At 38.5% G+C, this 14,229-nt stretch overlaps 1 protein-coding gene across 9 annotated transcripts in view; it reads right to left on the bottom strand.

Moving 5' to 3' along the window:
* The window catches only part of MEIS2 (Meis homeobox 2), a 203,210-nt gene that overhangs the window by 5,215 nt on the left and 183,766 nt on the right, over positions 1-14,229 (bottom strand). For all 9 annotated transcript variants that reach the window (XM_014780555.2, XM_004421389.3, XM_004421388.3 and 6 more), the window contains one exon: positions 436-494. In XM_014780555.2, the coding sequence (XP_014636041.1) occupies positions 436-494 (59 nt within the window). The remainder of the gene's footprint in view (positions 1-435; positions 495-14,229) is intronic.

Raw genomic sequence — 14,229 nt, forward strand, 5'->3', positions numbered from 1 at the left:
ATTATGAATAGTCAAAGCAAATGAATGGACACAATGAGTTGAAGAGGGGATGCTCCAGGAGGGAAAGCAACGCATACATCATGGAATTGTGGGTAACAAGAAAATGAGAGTGTGCTAATGATTGGATGCAGACAAGCAATGAGTAACTCCAGAGCTCACAGTCAAATAAACTGCTTGTGGCACTAATACTTGTTCCCAATTACCAATTCAGAAAGAAAATAAAGAGCAGTTTCAGTAGAGTCAGGGTGGGAAATCTCCAATTAGCACCAATTAGTGAAGTTGCTTCCTAGAATGGAATTCTGGGGACATTAAAAAAAAATTCTCCCAGAATGCCTGATGGAAGCGGTTATTTACCAGGTGATGAAACTCCTAACGTATAACTTGATGAGGATTTGTGCCTGTGGGGCATGACTACAGATACCAGTTGAAACTTGCCTGCTCGATTTGACTGGTCAATCATGGGCTGTACTATTCTTCTTCTGGCATTAATAAACCTGAAATAGAACAGAGGAGTCCAGTCATCAGATACAATTTCTGTGCCCTGTGAACACCTTTGCACAAACGCTGCAGAGAATACAATACAGTCAAACATCTACGGAAAATTATCTATTTAATTCAAAGGCCATTTTCCCTTTCAATGTTCAAAAATAGTCGACCGGATCGTCTCCTTCGGTATCTCATAGCCAGCTCAAGGCGGACTTGCTCAGGAGGCTCAGGGAAGGAAAAACGTTTGCCCTGAGAAAACTTCTATTAATTTGCAATTGTGCTTCTGCTTCTTGAACAAGTTGGAATCTGGTTAAAGTTCACAGGCTGGAAGAGTCTTCCTTTCTCCCTGAACTCCCCATCATAGGGAGACCCAGCTTCCCCTGCAGCTGGTCATAAATGGAGACCAGGCTCTGGCACTCCGCTTTCACAAGGTATTGTTAGGTCAGCAAAGCCATCAATTAGGCTGTCTGAAGTTTTATCACCAACACAGCAGTAATAAGTGCTGGCCAGAAAGACTTCTGCTCTTCGGCAACTCCTGCAGTTTAAGCCTGTAAAGTTAGGGGTCATTTAGAGGTCAGTGCCAGCTGGGGGCGGCCTTTCCAGTCTCAGCTGGGACACCCAGGGCAGGGATAAGGTAACTGCCAACCATAAACCCAGCCACCTTTCAACCCACTAGAAAGACAGAGCCTCAGGTACACATGGTTGATATTAGAGCCCAAGAAACGTTTTCAAATCAGGTGGTGGCTGAATCACAGGAATGTAGAGGAGAGGCAGTTATTTCGTGGAGAAGCCTGGATCTAATTTTGTTGGAAATCCAAAAATAAGTGCCTACTTCATGTTACTTTAATGTCTAATAATGCCCATCAAATATTCATGTACAAACAGAGTAAGATGATAAGAAATCTCCTTTATTTCTCCAAATTTAATAAAAACAAAACAATTTTCTACCATTTGCGAGTTACCCTTGTCCCTGTGCATTTAATGACGTGCCTTCCCCACGCATTTGAGCTGATGCGCAGGACTCACTGGCTGTGCACTTTGGTGGGGGGGGGTAGGGAGCACACAGGAAGGGAGAATACCTAGCATATAGCTAGCTGTTCTTTAAAAATATACCCATTTATGACATTTCTCAATATTTCCAGTTTCAAATCTTAAGTGCAGGGGGACTTAATGATTAATGAGTCCACATGGGGCTGCCGGCAGGAACTGAAAACTCGTTCTTTGAAATTAGCCAGAAAAACTCGAGTGAGTGTTGGCAGCTCTGCGTTCCTACGGAGTTGAAGTCCCCAGCTGAAGTCCCTTCTGAGGAGGACAGCAGCCCACCCTCGTTCAGGCCTCCTGTGAGCACTCTAGTGGGAATACAGTTAGGCTGGAGAATAAGAGCTCAGAGAAAACCAAAGGAGTCTTTTGCATACGGTATGTGTTTGCAAAACAATGAACTTCTTTATTACTTAAGAAAGTATAGCTCAGCTGTCAAAAATGTTACACCCCTCTAGGTTTGGAGAAGAAAGTGACAGGCTACAGAGGTAAAAATGAAAGGAGAGTTGAAAGTGCGTATTTCTTCCCACCTGGTACCTTAAATGTTGCTGAGGAATATCTGACCTGATAGATCACAAGGCCTTCCAGAAGCATCCCTCAAATCAGAAAAGGGACTTAATTATTTGCTCTTTCCCCACTGCTTTTACTGGGACCAGGGAGTTCCACCCCCAGCAACTCTTTTTATCAGCTGAGATTGAGACCCTTCAAGATGCTCAGGATAGCCGGAGAAACCCTTTCTCTGCTCGAAGTTTCTAATGGAGGACACACATGGCAAGGGTTTCACCTCTTTTTATGTGCTACTAATCCCGGTTTTGTTTTTTCCTACAGGCCAACTCTTTAGGTAAAACGAATTGCTATTTTTTCCCTTTTTAATTTCACCCTTTTACTCTTTTATTATTTACATCTGGAGGTTGTTCCCTTATTTATGTCTTTCTCTCCAGTTCCCCCAAACACTCCCTTACTCACAGAGCTGCAAGGCATCATGGTTCTTAGTTCTCAGCAGGAGAACTCCACACTGTCTTCAAACAAATAATTACTGGGAAGGTTAGAGGTTCACTCAAAGGTCATTTCTTTGGATACTCGTCAGAATGTTTACATTAGTAAAAACGGGGTCCGCTCAAAAGGTTGTTCAATGGGGGATACATAACAATACAGAACATTTAAAAAGCATTCTGTGTGCTAGCAGGTCTTTATAGAAGCGCTGAACTTGGAAATGCCACTCCAGTATTACATTTTCCACTAGTTACCATGGCATGGACTGGATGTTCACTAGCAGTTATGGTGATGGCCTTTCTTTGCCCAGTTCTACTAAACAAATAGGCATAGAAGCCTCTGAAGGTTTTCACTGGATCCTTTTACAAAGAATCATAGAGATTTTGCTTTTTTCACTTGGGTTCCATGTAGCCTCTTTGAATTTTTGTTCTCAAACAATATTTTTGATCCATAGTGCTATATCTTGCCAGATTCATAATTCTACCACATTCTTTCAAATCACACAAAATTTTAAAAACATATGGGCCCCAATTTTTCAGAAATCTCTTAACATACAACTCCTGCCAATTGTCAACTCCCCTGATCTTGAGATGTCTTAGAAACACCATAGATGTTATTATTAAAATTAACAGTTAATGTGTTGACTGTAAGAACACTTTAACACTAAAAAATGGAATGACCTCCTTTACTGATGATCCACAGGTCACTCTTAGAAAACACACTAATGTACATAAAGTGAAGCCATTTGATTATAGACTAAAAAAATCAAACCAGGAGTAATTTTTATTTCTTTACTATTACTAAGATGAAATTTCCAAATACAGTCTTTCCCCAAAATTACATGACATGAAATTTTTTTCCACTTCCTTTGATCTATATTTTAAAATGACCTTATTCCGTGCTCAAGCAGTAAACAGAATATCAAGTTTTGATTCTACTTAAAATTTGAAGAGTCTAAGTTGAAAATCAACTGATCTTCAATCTTTCAAGGTCTAAGCTCCATTCATATGGAAAAATGCAACTCACTGGTTCAAAGACAAAAGACTTGTCTTAAAAAGGCTCAAAAGGTTTCTTGGATATTAAATGGGTCTCACAAAATAACATTTTGATGAGTTAAGTGTAAATGAATCAGACACATATGGATTAAGTTATCCTTGAATTTCACACGGGTTTAAAAAATAAGGGGAAAAGAGGGTCTTGGCAAAAACATTTTGGACTTTGCCAAACCCAAAACATTTGAAAAATTGCTGAAGACATCCAACTAACCAAAATGCAGCAAGCTGCACCCAACTTTAATGAAAACCCCCCACAAGTTATTTCCAATCCAAAGACTGTTAGGTTTTTCATCTGTATCTGATATTAAAAAGTTCTGTAAGTTTTAATGTCATCCCAGAATGATTTTGAAGTTGCGGACACATAATATACTTCTTTATTGGTGCAAACAATTTAACCTGAAATTACAAAGTCTCCTTAGATACTAAATAGCTCTTAAAAACATTCTGAGGTTTGTACAACTTGCGTGTAAAACATGCCATCCATGATAAATGCCATAAATAAAATGTGCTAGTAAGCCTAGTGCCATATCCAGATTTCACTTAGAAAAAAAAAATTTCATTAGCCTCATCGTGACTTTTTTTAAGGGCTACAGATAATTCCATTAGTGATTCCTTAGGGAAGGAGTACCCTAAAGTGCACTAGTTCCATTGATTTGTATTGAACACAAAGTTGGTATCCAGGCTCACACCAAAGCTCTGGAGAGTATCTACTGAGACTATCTACTTTCTCACTAAATTCTACTAAAATAGAAAATGCATTAGTATGTGTGACTCTTAAAAATTATATACTAAGACTGTTAGCTTAAAAATAACTTAATTATAGAAATAAATTCAATGACTTTCCAAGAATCATGAGGCCTTTCTGAGTCAACTTAGAGATGAAAAAAAGAATATATTAGAAAGAATAAACCCAAGACAACAAAATATCATTGAAATCTCATCTTGCTGTCTTGCTGGAGAGATGTCTCCTGGAGACCTCTCCTTTCCCCAGTCCCCACCTCAACCCCCTATAGAAAAGCCAAATCTTTCAGCTTTGCATACTTTTCTGCAACTGAAATCTGACCATTGAGATTTTTCTTTTAAAGGCTTTTCACTCCAAAGCGTATTTCAGATTGATAGAAGTAGGTTTAGGTGTGTCATTCCTGATTGTTGGTTAATTTCTTTTCCTTCCTTTCTTTCTTTCTTTCCCACTCCTCTTTTTAAATGGCTGATAAATCCCCTCTTTCTCATTCACTAACTTCATGCCACACCTGGTAACCAACTTCTTTCAGCAGCATTCCTTTTGTTAGAAAGTGCAGGCTTCCGTGGAGTCACCTGGAAAGCTGCCAGCCCTGAACACTGAGGAGGAATCGAGAATCCCCGGAAGTGAACTTTTGCATGGATTGGTCTGGTCAAGGAAAGGGGCTGAACTGTTGAAGAGGGACCATATCAATTTGGAAGAGGAGTCGTGGGCAGCTTGGTGACTGGGGACCTGTTAAAAATGAAAACCCTCTGCTTCTCCACTCTCCCCAGCCGTGGGACTCATCAGTGAGATGCTTATTTACAAAGCTTGCTACTCACTGGTGTTTGAAACAATGAAGCCTCAATCTTGGCAAATCACTTATCAAGTTTCTTCATTTTTCCTTAGTTCACAAAAAAAGCAAGTCTTTTTCTGTGTTGTGGTTATGGCTATAAGAGGAGTTTTCTCAGTAAGATATGTTAAAATGGTTAAATCAGTAAATTACGCAGGTTTAACGCCTTTGAACATGTACTCGGCACATGAACGACTGAGTCATGTCCAAAACATGTATTTCACTGGTGGCCAGACAATGGGTCTTTTCTCACAGACAACTGTGAGCAAAGTAAGGTAAATGAATGAGATTCATGGGTACTTAGGGCCACAATCACAGCTCATAATTAATTTCCCTGAGCTACAGCTTAATTTATAATTTGATAGATACTAGATTTGTCTACAACTCTAAAAACATATGAACTAATACTCATAAATTTACAGTACGAAAACATGATATGAGTCTGGAATCACAAACATTTCGTAGCTTTATGAATATGCCTAGAGTAGTGGTGTGTTCATGCTGACATGAAAGGCCCTGGGCAAAATTACCAAGTAGGTGATGCTTATCTTTGATGACCTTCTACTGTGTTCTTTCAAAATTCTTCCTTTTATGGAATTCTTCTCTAAAGTTATGAGGGCTCACATAGGTTCTTTACTAAAATATCCTACTTTGGGCAAACCCCTCTTAATTATTGTTCCATATTCCAGACTTCTCCATAGAGCAAAGTGATGAAGAGAATGGGCTCATATTCTCTGTCCTTGACTTGCTGTGTGACCTTGGGCAAGTCTACACAGTCTTCTCAGCCTGCTTTTTTCCCTATCTATAAACTGGGACAATAGTTGGGCCCAGATTGTTTTGAGGATTAAGGGAGGTATTGTATGTAAAATCCTTGGCATGGTGCCTGGCATAGTAAGGGCTCATTAAATGTTAGCTTACACTCAAAATGCACCTATCCAATGTCCCCTCCTAAAGAGCTCTGTTCTCTCATAGGCAATAATTAAGACTAGGTGGGTGACTATTAAGCAAATCCATGCTGAGTTGATAAGAGGGTAATCATGTGTTGTACCTCTACAAGTAGCATGTGTCCATGTGGTAGGGTCTTTCTCTAGATCACAGCTAATCCAAATGCATAATGCCTTGGTGGAGACTTTAGACCCTGGAGCAGGCGTCTGCTGGAGAGCTGGGTAGTGGGGCAAGCTATTTTGGAATCACACTCTAAATGGTTCTCTAGATCCTTACAACTCTAAGTGTGTTCCATGGACCAGCCACATCGACATCATCTCGAGCTTGTTGGAACTGCAGAAATACGGTAGTCCCACCCTGGCACTACTGAATCTGAATCAGTATTTTAAGAGATCTCCAGGTGATCTACGCACGTTTAAGTTTGAAAGATCCTGCTCTAGATCACATCCCAAATAGATGATCTAGTACTCTGCCTAAGAATAGAAACGCGCAAAGATCAAGTTCTAATCGTGAACCTTAGCTATGAAAATGCACATACTACTCTCTTTAGTTATCTCGGATCTAAAGAGTCTTTCAGTCACTTGCCTTGGACAACAAACAGTTTGTAATAATTTAATTCATTTTAATCCATCTGTACCTCCTAAAGGAAAAGTTGGGCCAATAAAATGTTTTTGTGGAAACTGTTCTCTCTCAGGAGTTGGATAGGAGGAAGATGGTAGATTTCTCCCTTTGTAATTCTGTACTGTTTGAGTTTTTAATAATAAGTATGATCATTTTTATAATTAAAAAAAAATTTAAAGGTGACCTGGAGAATTTGGCATCTTATTTGACTAAGGCTCATATGGCCAATAGTAGAGACTTTTTAATAAAAGCATTTGAGAAATTTTCTCTAAAATAGGGAATTATCTTTTATTTCCTTTATAATACTGAGCAACAATAAACACTATTCTGTAAGTATAATCACACCCGATGGCTCATAACAAAACATCCCAGCAGGTTATGATTTTGAAGCACTGTTACTCTTACAGAATGCCATCAGATTATTCATACGTGGCTATTTATCATGCACTATAAAAGTGATCTTTCAAAGCTACTTGAAAGCAAGGGAGGAGAAAATACACAAACTTCCTTAGCTATTCATATCTAGGATCTATCCTCTTAAAGATAAAATACTAAGTCAATAGACATAAGTTGTAATATATTACCTCATCCTGTACATGATTTATTGCAGAAGGAAATCAACTAGAAACTGAATTACTTTGAAGGTTTTACTACTGACATTAAAATTCCAGATCTGTATACCTACACACCTTATAGTGCTTCTGCAGACAACTTTTTGCAGACATGGAAGATACATCCACAACTTTACTCAATTCTGTCAGCATAAAAAGCAGGAGTAATCATTTTCAAATTGCCAGTTACCAATTACTGTTCATCTACCTGAACACCGTAGCCTGACTGAGCTTTGAAAAATCAACCAGTCACTTGGTAATCAGTTACATACATTTTAGCCAATTCTCATTATGATCCTAGCCATTTACTAATTCACTCTAAGAGGAAAAGATTCCGACAAATCTAGTGTGTTTTTAGCTTTCATGATCACCTTTGATTGAAGTATTAATTCTCTATCCTACTTCTCCGTAGAAACCACCTAAGCATTAACTTGCCAAAAATGCACCAAGCTGTTTAGCAATTATGTATTAGATACGTTTGAGGAGATCAAGGTGCACTCACATGCCCTGTACTACGGATATCTCTCTGATTAGCTTGTCATCTGCTCGGAAGAAGATGTAGGTTGATTCTCCCATACAGTCTAGCAGGCCAGCTGTTAGCTGCCTGTCAAGCCCTCAAGTGGACAAGTAGTCCAGGAGCAAAAATGTCACTCCTTTGATCTGGCAAGGAGCAGCTGCTGATTTATAGAGTAGGACTTTGTTCTTCCGTTCTATTTTACTTTCTTTCCTAAGGCAGAACCACAAAATCCAGGAGAAAAAAAAAGTGCCGTTCCCAGCAACATCAACAAGCTCTGACAACTGCAACAGGGTTTTTCTTGGCCCTAACAAAGCTCTCAGGCATCTCCTTTGACGCTCACCTTTCCCCCCCTCTCCCCCCCACGCACCATTTTTTGCAATGCAGTAGTTATTGTTTAATTCAGCTTCTGTAAATGGAATGGACTGTGGCCAGCAAGCCTGGGGCATAAACACACCTGTATGAAAGAAGCCTTATTGTAGCAACCATCTACAAGTAAGCTCGCGTGAACTACGCGTTCCTGAGTTCAGAAAGAATGCCTCATTTTTCCTGACAGCAAATTTTACCCTAAGTGAGTTTCTATTTTTGGTGCCACCAACCTATGATGACCAGATTTGAAGTCTTCCCTCTCCAATGGCATTACACTCTTTAAATCAAAGAGAGAAAAGGATTAGATTTTTTTAAATCTGTGAGCAAACAGATCCATCAAAAGTATTTATCCACTGTCTATAATATCAATCATTAAAAGCTGAACTACACATCCAGAAAGGCTTTAGCAAATGCAATATCAAAGATGCCATAATGTTGATTTCATTATCACTAATTTATACTGACATAGGCTTCCCTGAGTAACATATAAGGAAAAAAAATCAACAATAAAATCTACATAAACCATAGGCATTATCTTGCTAAGAATTAAACTGGTTTCATACACATGATTCTGTTCTCAATGGATAAATCTGTCAGGTCAGAGATGCCCTGTCAACCAAGTGGAACACAAAGCAATGTGGCCTTGAGATAAACTGAGGAGTTATCAGCCATATGTATGTACGTATACGTATGTGTGTGGGTATATAGACACACACGCATACACACATGTATGTATATGTATGCGTGTGGGTATATATCCACACACGCATACACACATGTATGTATATGTATGTGTGTGGGTATATATACACATGCATACACACATATATGCATATGCGTGTGCATGCAAACACATACACACACACACACCAGGCAATAAACTTTGCCAGAGATTAATACTTGGCTAGGTTTTCTGTGCTGCTGCTGGAGAAAGGGTGATAAGGAGATATATATATATAGATAGAGAAATCAGTTCTAATATATTTCACCACATAGGTCACATAGTTCAAAGACAGGAATTTTGTGGGTGGTGGGAACGCTGAAAACAAAGGAGAAAAGAACAGTTAAGGAAAATCCTTACTTCTACTCTGTCATGCGATATTCTAGTGTTTGTTCTCTTCCCCTCTTTCTCACTTTCCAGGGGCAGCAGAGATTTTTCCCAGTCTCATTTCTTGCTTTGTCCTACCTTGCCCCTTGGTCAGTCAAAAGTTACTAGCGCCCACCTCCTCAATGTTAAAAGAATTGCACCAGTAGATGCTTTCTCTGGGAGGGTGTGTGTATCCCAGGGAGAGACTGGGTTCCAGAGTGGGGAGAACAGGGGGCAGGAAGGGAAAGCAAGGTGTAGAGAAGAGGAGCAGGGATGAGGTAAGGCCTATGTTCATCCTTTTTCTGTCATAAAAAAATTAGAGTGAATAATTTTTAAGGTGTATGGTAATCTGTACATGTGTCACACATTGATAAGTTTCACATATTCTATACTTAAAAAAAGACAAGTTTAGTGACAAAATATGACAAGGTCATATATAATAAGAAATTATATGTAACATAAACGTATAATTACATGACTCTCTCCACGTAGATATTTAAAATTTTGAAAATGCAGTTTATGTAAAAATTTTTACTCTTCATACCCATAGAAACAAACTGAAAAATCACAATTTGGTAACACATAATAACTGCAAATCAACACAGTCCACACTCAGTAAATAAGTGTGATGGAGTCAATTAAAAAAGTCAGATGGAGGTAAATCACTGAAATCGTGGAGGAGGAAAGTTAAACCAGCTGAAAAGAGCATAGAACATTAGAAAGGAAGGCAATACGGAAATGGCATGCGCGAAGATACGACGGCAGAACACGGCTGTTCTTGTGCAAGGAAGAGTGAAAGAACTGAATTTAGACTGGCTCTTGGTTTTGGTCTGGAAAAGATGGCTATGGTTAACAGACAGGCTGGTGGAGGTTCTTTTTTTTTCTCCCCAGCTGCCTTGAGATATAATTAACATATAACATTGTGTAAGTTTAAGGTACATAATGTGTTGACTTGATAGATTTATATTTTGCAAAATGATTACCACCATAGCATTAGCTAACACTTCCATCATGTCACATAATTACCATTTCTTTTTTGTGGTGAGAACATTTAAGATCTACTCTCTTAGCAACTTTCAAGTACATAGTACAGTATTGTTAACTATAATCACCATGCCGTGCATTCGATCGTTCAGAACTTACTCCTCTTCTAACTAGAAGTTTGTACCTTACCAACATCTCCCCATTTCCCCCATTGGTGGAGGTTCTTGAGTGACAAGTTGAATCCCTGAAATTCCTGAATAGTGGAAAGATAAAATAAAATATGGTGCTTGGGGAAGATCTATTCCAAGAGCTATCTATAGGATGAACTGATGAGAAGGTAGAACCTGAGAAAGTCAAAAGCTATTGTCTGATCTAAGTAGAAAAGAGAAATAAAATGAACCCAGATTAAGGTGGTAGAAATGAAAAAACAATACATTTGGCTTGGAGAATTGCTGATGAATTGTGCTTAGATGGCAAAGACGAGATAAAAATATCAAAGATATTAAGAGGATAAACCTGAGCAACTATGTTTGGTGTGTTATGGTAGACAGTCGAGGAAAACTGGAAATTGAGAAGGAATTCCTATTTATTGTGGTGAGGAGAGGCAAACTCAATTTTCCAAATGTTACCTTTGAGTCGACAGTGGGACTTTCAGGCTGACTAGCTATGCAGGCCACTCAAGATAAGGGACAAAAGAAGAGTGAAAGGTTAGAAAGAAGTGACTTTAACTCCACAACCCTCTAATCTCTTCAAAACTCCAAAACTATATGAACATTCCAGAGCTGTGACAACAAGGATAATAAACCACATGGTTACTTCCAAAAAAATTACTTCCTCTTCATATATCCTCTAGATTTTACAAAGTCCTCTATCTAATAATGGCTGGCCAAGTCAACTGTCAGTAAAAACCTCTGTGGCTATGGCTTTATTTCTGTTAGGTCCTGTTTACTTTTTCTTCTAATTCTGAGATAACTGGCATGACTAGGTTTAGAGGCTGATGGTAATAACATACCTGCCACACTGTGTATTGCTACACAAGTTGTGTTCCACTCCATACTTAATCATGGAATTTACTAGCGAGTTTATATATAAGAGACTGTATATTTTTAAGCAATAGCATAAGACAATCTAGGGTGGGTTTTCTTTAGGTAGTGACAACTAATTTAGAAGAGAATTGATAGGACAGAGTGTTACATTTAAAAGGGACGCCATTAAGTGTGATGGCTTCCAAATTGTGTCCTCCTTTCAAAACATATTTTTCTTTTTAAATGGGCTTTTAAGGTGAAAAATATAGCACTTCACCCAAAATGGTGTGGAAACAAATGGTTCTCAAGTCTCTATTCTTCAACTCAGTCCAAACTACCCCAACACCAGCAATCTAAAACCACTTGGTGTTTGGAAGGAAGGTGCTATGCATGTGAATGTCCCCGTGGCCCTTTCATTTGTCTGTGGGGCTTCTTTTTCTAAAGCAGCAGGGAGACTTCAGAAGACCAGCCTGGCATGCCAGCAGTGTTTGGATGGACCAGGCTCTTATCCTTCTTTCAATTCTCCTGCTGGTTTAAAAGAAAAGATGTGGCAGAAGATACATGTGGAAGGTGGCAACATTCTTAGGGCCCTTTATCAATAGCACCACTTTCTTTAAATTGTAGCTTGGTCTCTTGTTTGAGAGGCTGAGATTTTAGCACTTTTAAAGGGAACCATAAGTGAGAAATCTCCTAGGTGTTAAGCTTTAGAGTGGCTTCAACCCAAAATACGAAAAAATGAGATTAAAACACAGAAAGTCAAGTAATATTAAGAAAAAGATCCAACAAACAAAATATCATAAATATGCATATATCTTACAGTCTCTCTGTTTAAACCAAATGCTATTTAACCAGTTTATATTGGCAACTAGCACAGGTGCCAAAGAAAAAAAAATCAAAGATCTAAAAATTTTAAAATCACTTTAAATAAACTACCGTTCTAACAGCTATACATCTAACAATAATCTTTAAAAATTATGAAGACATATTATGTCAAGAAGCAAAAAAAAAAATCTATTCACAAACATATGACTTAATGTCCTCACATTTGTGATGTTCAAACATCAAAGACCAAATTCCAAATAAAATTTCCTGACTGCCTTTTCTTAATAACAAATTAAACATCTTTTACTTTGATTTGACAACCAGGTAGCATTCTGTATCTTCTCCAGAGATGTTATATTCAGTCTTCCCAATGTGACGGTATTATTACCCACAAAATTTTTAGCATCATCCCGTAATCATAAAAGGCATAAAATACATCTTTATAAATCAGAAGAGACTTAGCAAACCAGCAGTTATGCCACTGCTGCTTTAGTCCTTAAATATTTTAGCTTTGGAGGGTTAGTGGATTTTTTTCCCCAATTTGCAATGGATTCATCCCTGCAAATGATGAATAAAGACATCAACCTTCGATTCTGACATTCCACACAAAGCTACAATCTCCAACCGACAAAGAAGCAAACACCTTGTACTGCAATTTGAAAGAATTTTTAGAGCATATTCATATTTCACATTTATCAGAATTTCCTAAAGTGGTTTAACTTAACTATTAGAAATAGAAATGATGGCATTTGAATTATCTCCATTTTCACAGAAAAATAAAGTAACATCATCATCTATCAAAAAATAATTTCATTTTGAAATTGGTTTAACTGCCACAGATTCTTACTTTGGAGTCAAGTAATGTACAAATAAACAAAAAGGCAATTAGCAAGTATAAAGTTAATATGCTAACTAACTAGGAACACACTATTCCTTCTGTCTGGGACTGCCTGTCTCCCATGGCCGTCTGGTCAACACACTCTTCAAAATTCTTATCAGAGAATATCTGTTTGAGGTAACTTCCCTGGTTCCACCATCTGAGTAAGAAGCACTTCCTCAGTCAGTAGCCCCTAGATAATATGCCCATCACAGCATTTGTTCAATACCACCATCACAATTTACTTGTCTAGCTTCCCACCAGATAGCCTTAGAGAGCACGGACCACATCTTTATTCTATGTTATTGCAACTGTGTCAAGCATATAGTACATCCTCAATAAAATGTTGGGTGAATGAATAACTGAATGAATGAATGAAAATAGTGTTTCTCCATCTTGGAAATAATGTAGAATTGAGAATAGAAGAGCCCATAGGGATTTTCTTGTCCTCATTTTACAAGTGGCAGAGCTGAATCCCTGATGAAATGATTTTCCCTAGAGTGGGACAGAGCTAAGATGGGAAATAACTCTGGCTTCCTGGCCCTGGTCTAGTTATCTTTGCACTCAGAAACAACTAAAGATACAGACTAGAGGCACTAGTGTAAAGGTGTGGATCCATCTGGGTATTAGGAGCACGAGGCAAATCTTGGGTGCGGCGCAGAGGGAGGAAGAGGAGGACTTGACTTGGCAGAAAGTGGGCATCAGACTTTTCTAGGCTGGGGAACACATGATATAGTCAGTTATATTGGAGCATGATAAGTTCAGTTGACTCAAGAGGAGAGAATAAGCTGCGCGTGATGGGAACTGAGGTCAATGAAGTATTATGGTATGTATGTGTCTGTGTGAAAGTGTGTGTTGGGACAGAGGAATAGTGAGGAGGAAATGAAGGAGGAAGATCTGTGAGATGGAGAGAGGAAAAGAGAATAGGAAACTTCCTCAAAATCTTTTTGTCTCATTATATCTTTCTAAGGAAGTTTTCCCCAAATTGCGCTCTGAGGGACACTACTGTCAATAGGTGTTTCTCCAAAATAGGGGTAGCAGGTCAGATAAATGCAGGGAAACAACATTAAGTGAAACAAAGTGAGGACGCTTTCTTTGCCGCAGATGTTGTCAGCCTTTAATAGGCTGGAATATATTATGACTCTCTAAGAAGGAGTGACGGTACAAATCAATTTCTAACCTCAGTTATGAAGATTTTGAGGGGGCACTAGGGTTCCGAGGATTTGAAAAA

Source organism: Ceratotherium simum, chromosome 3 (genome assembly GCF_057802395.1).
Source record: "Ceratotherium simum simum isolate JZ-2026a chromosome 3, ASM5780239v1, whole genome shotgun sequence".
Taxonomy (NCBI): domain Eukaryota; kingdom Metazoa; phylum Chordata; class Mammalia; order Perissodactyla; family Rhinocerotidae; genus Ceratotherium; species Ceratotherium simum.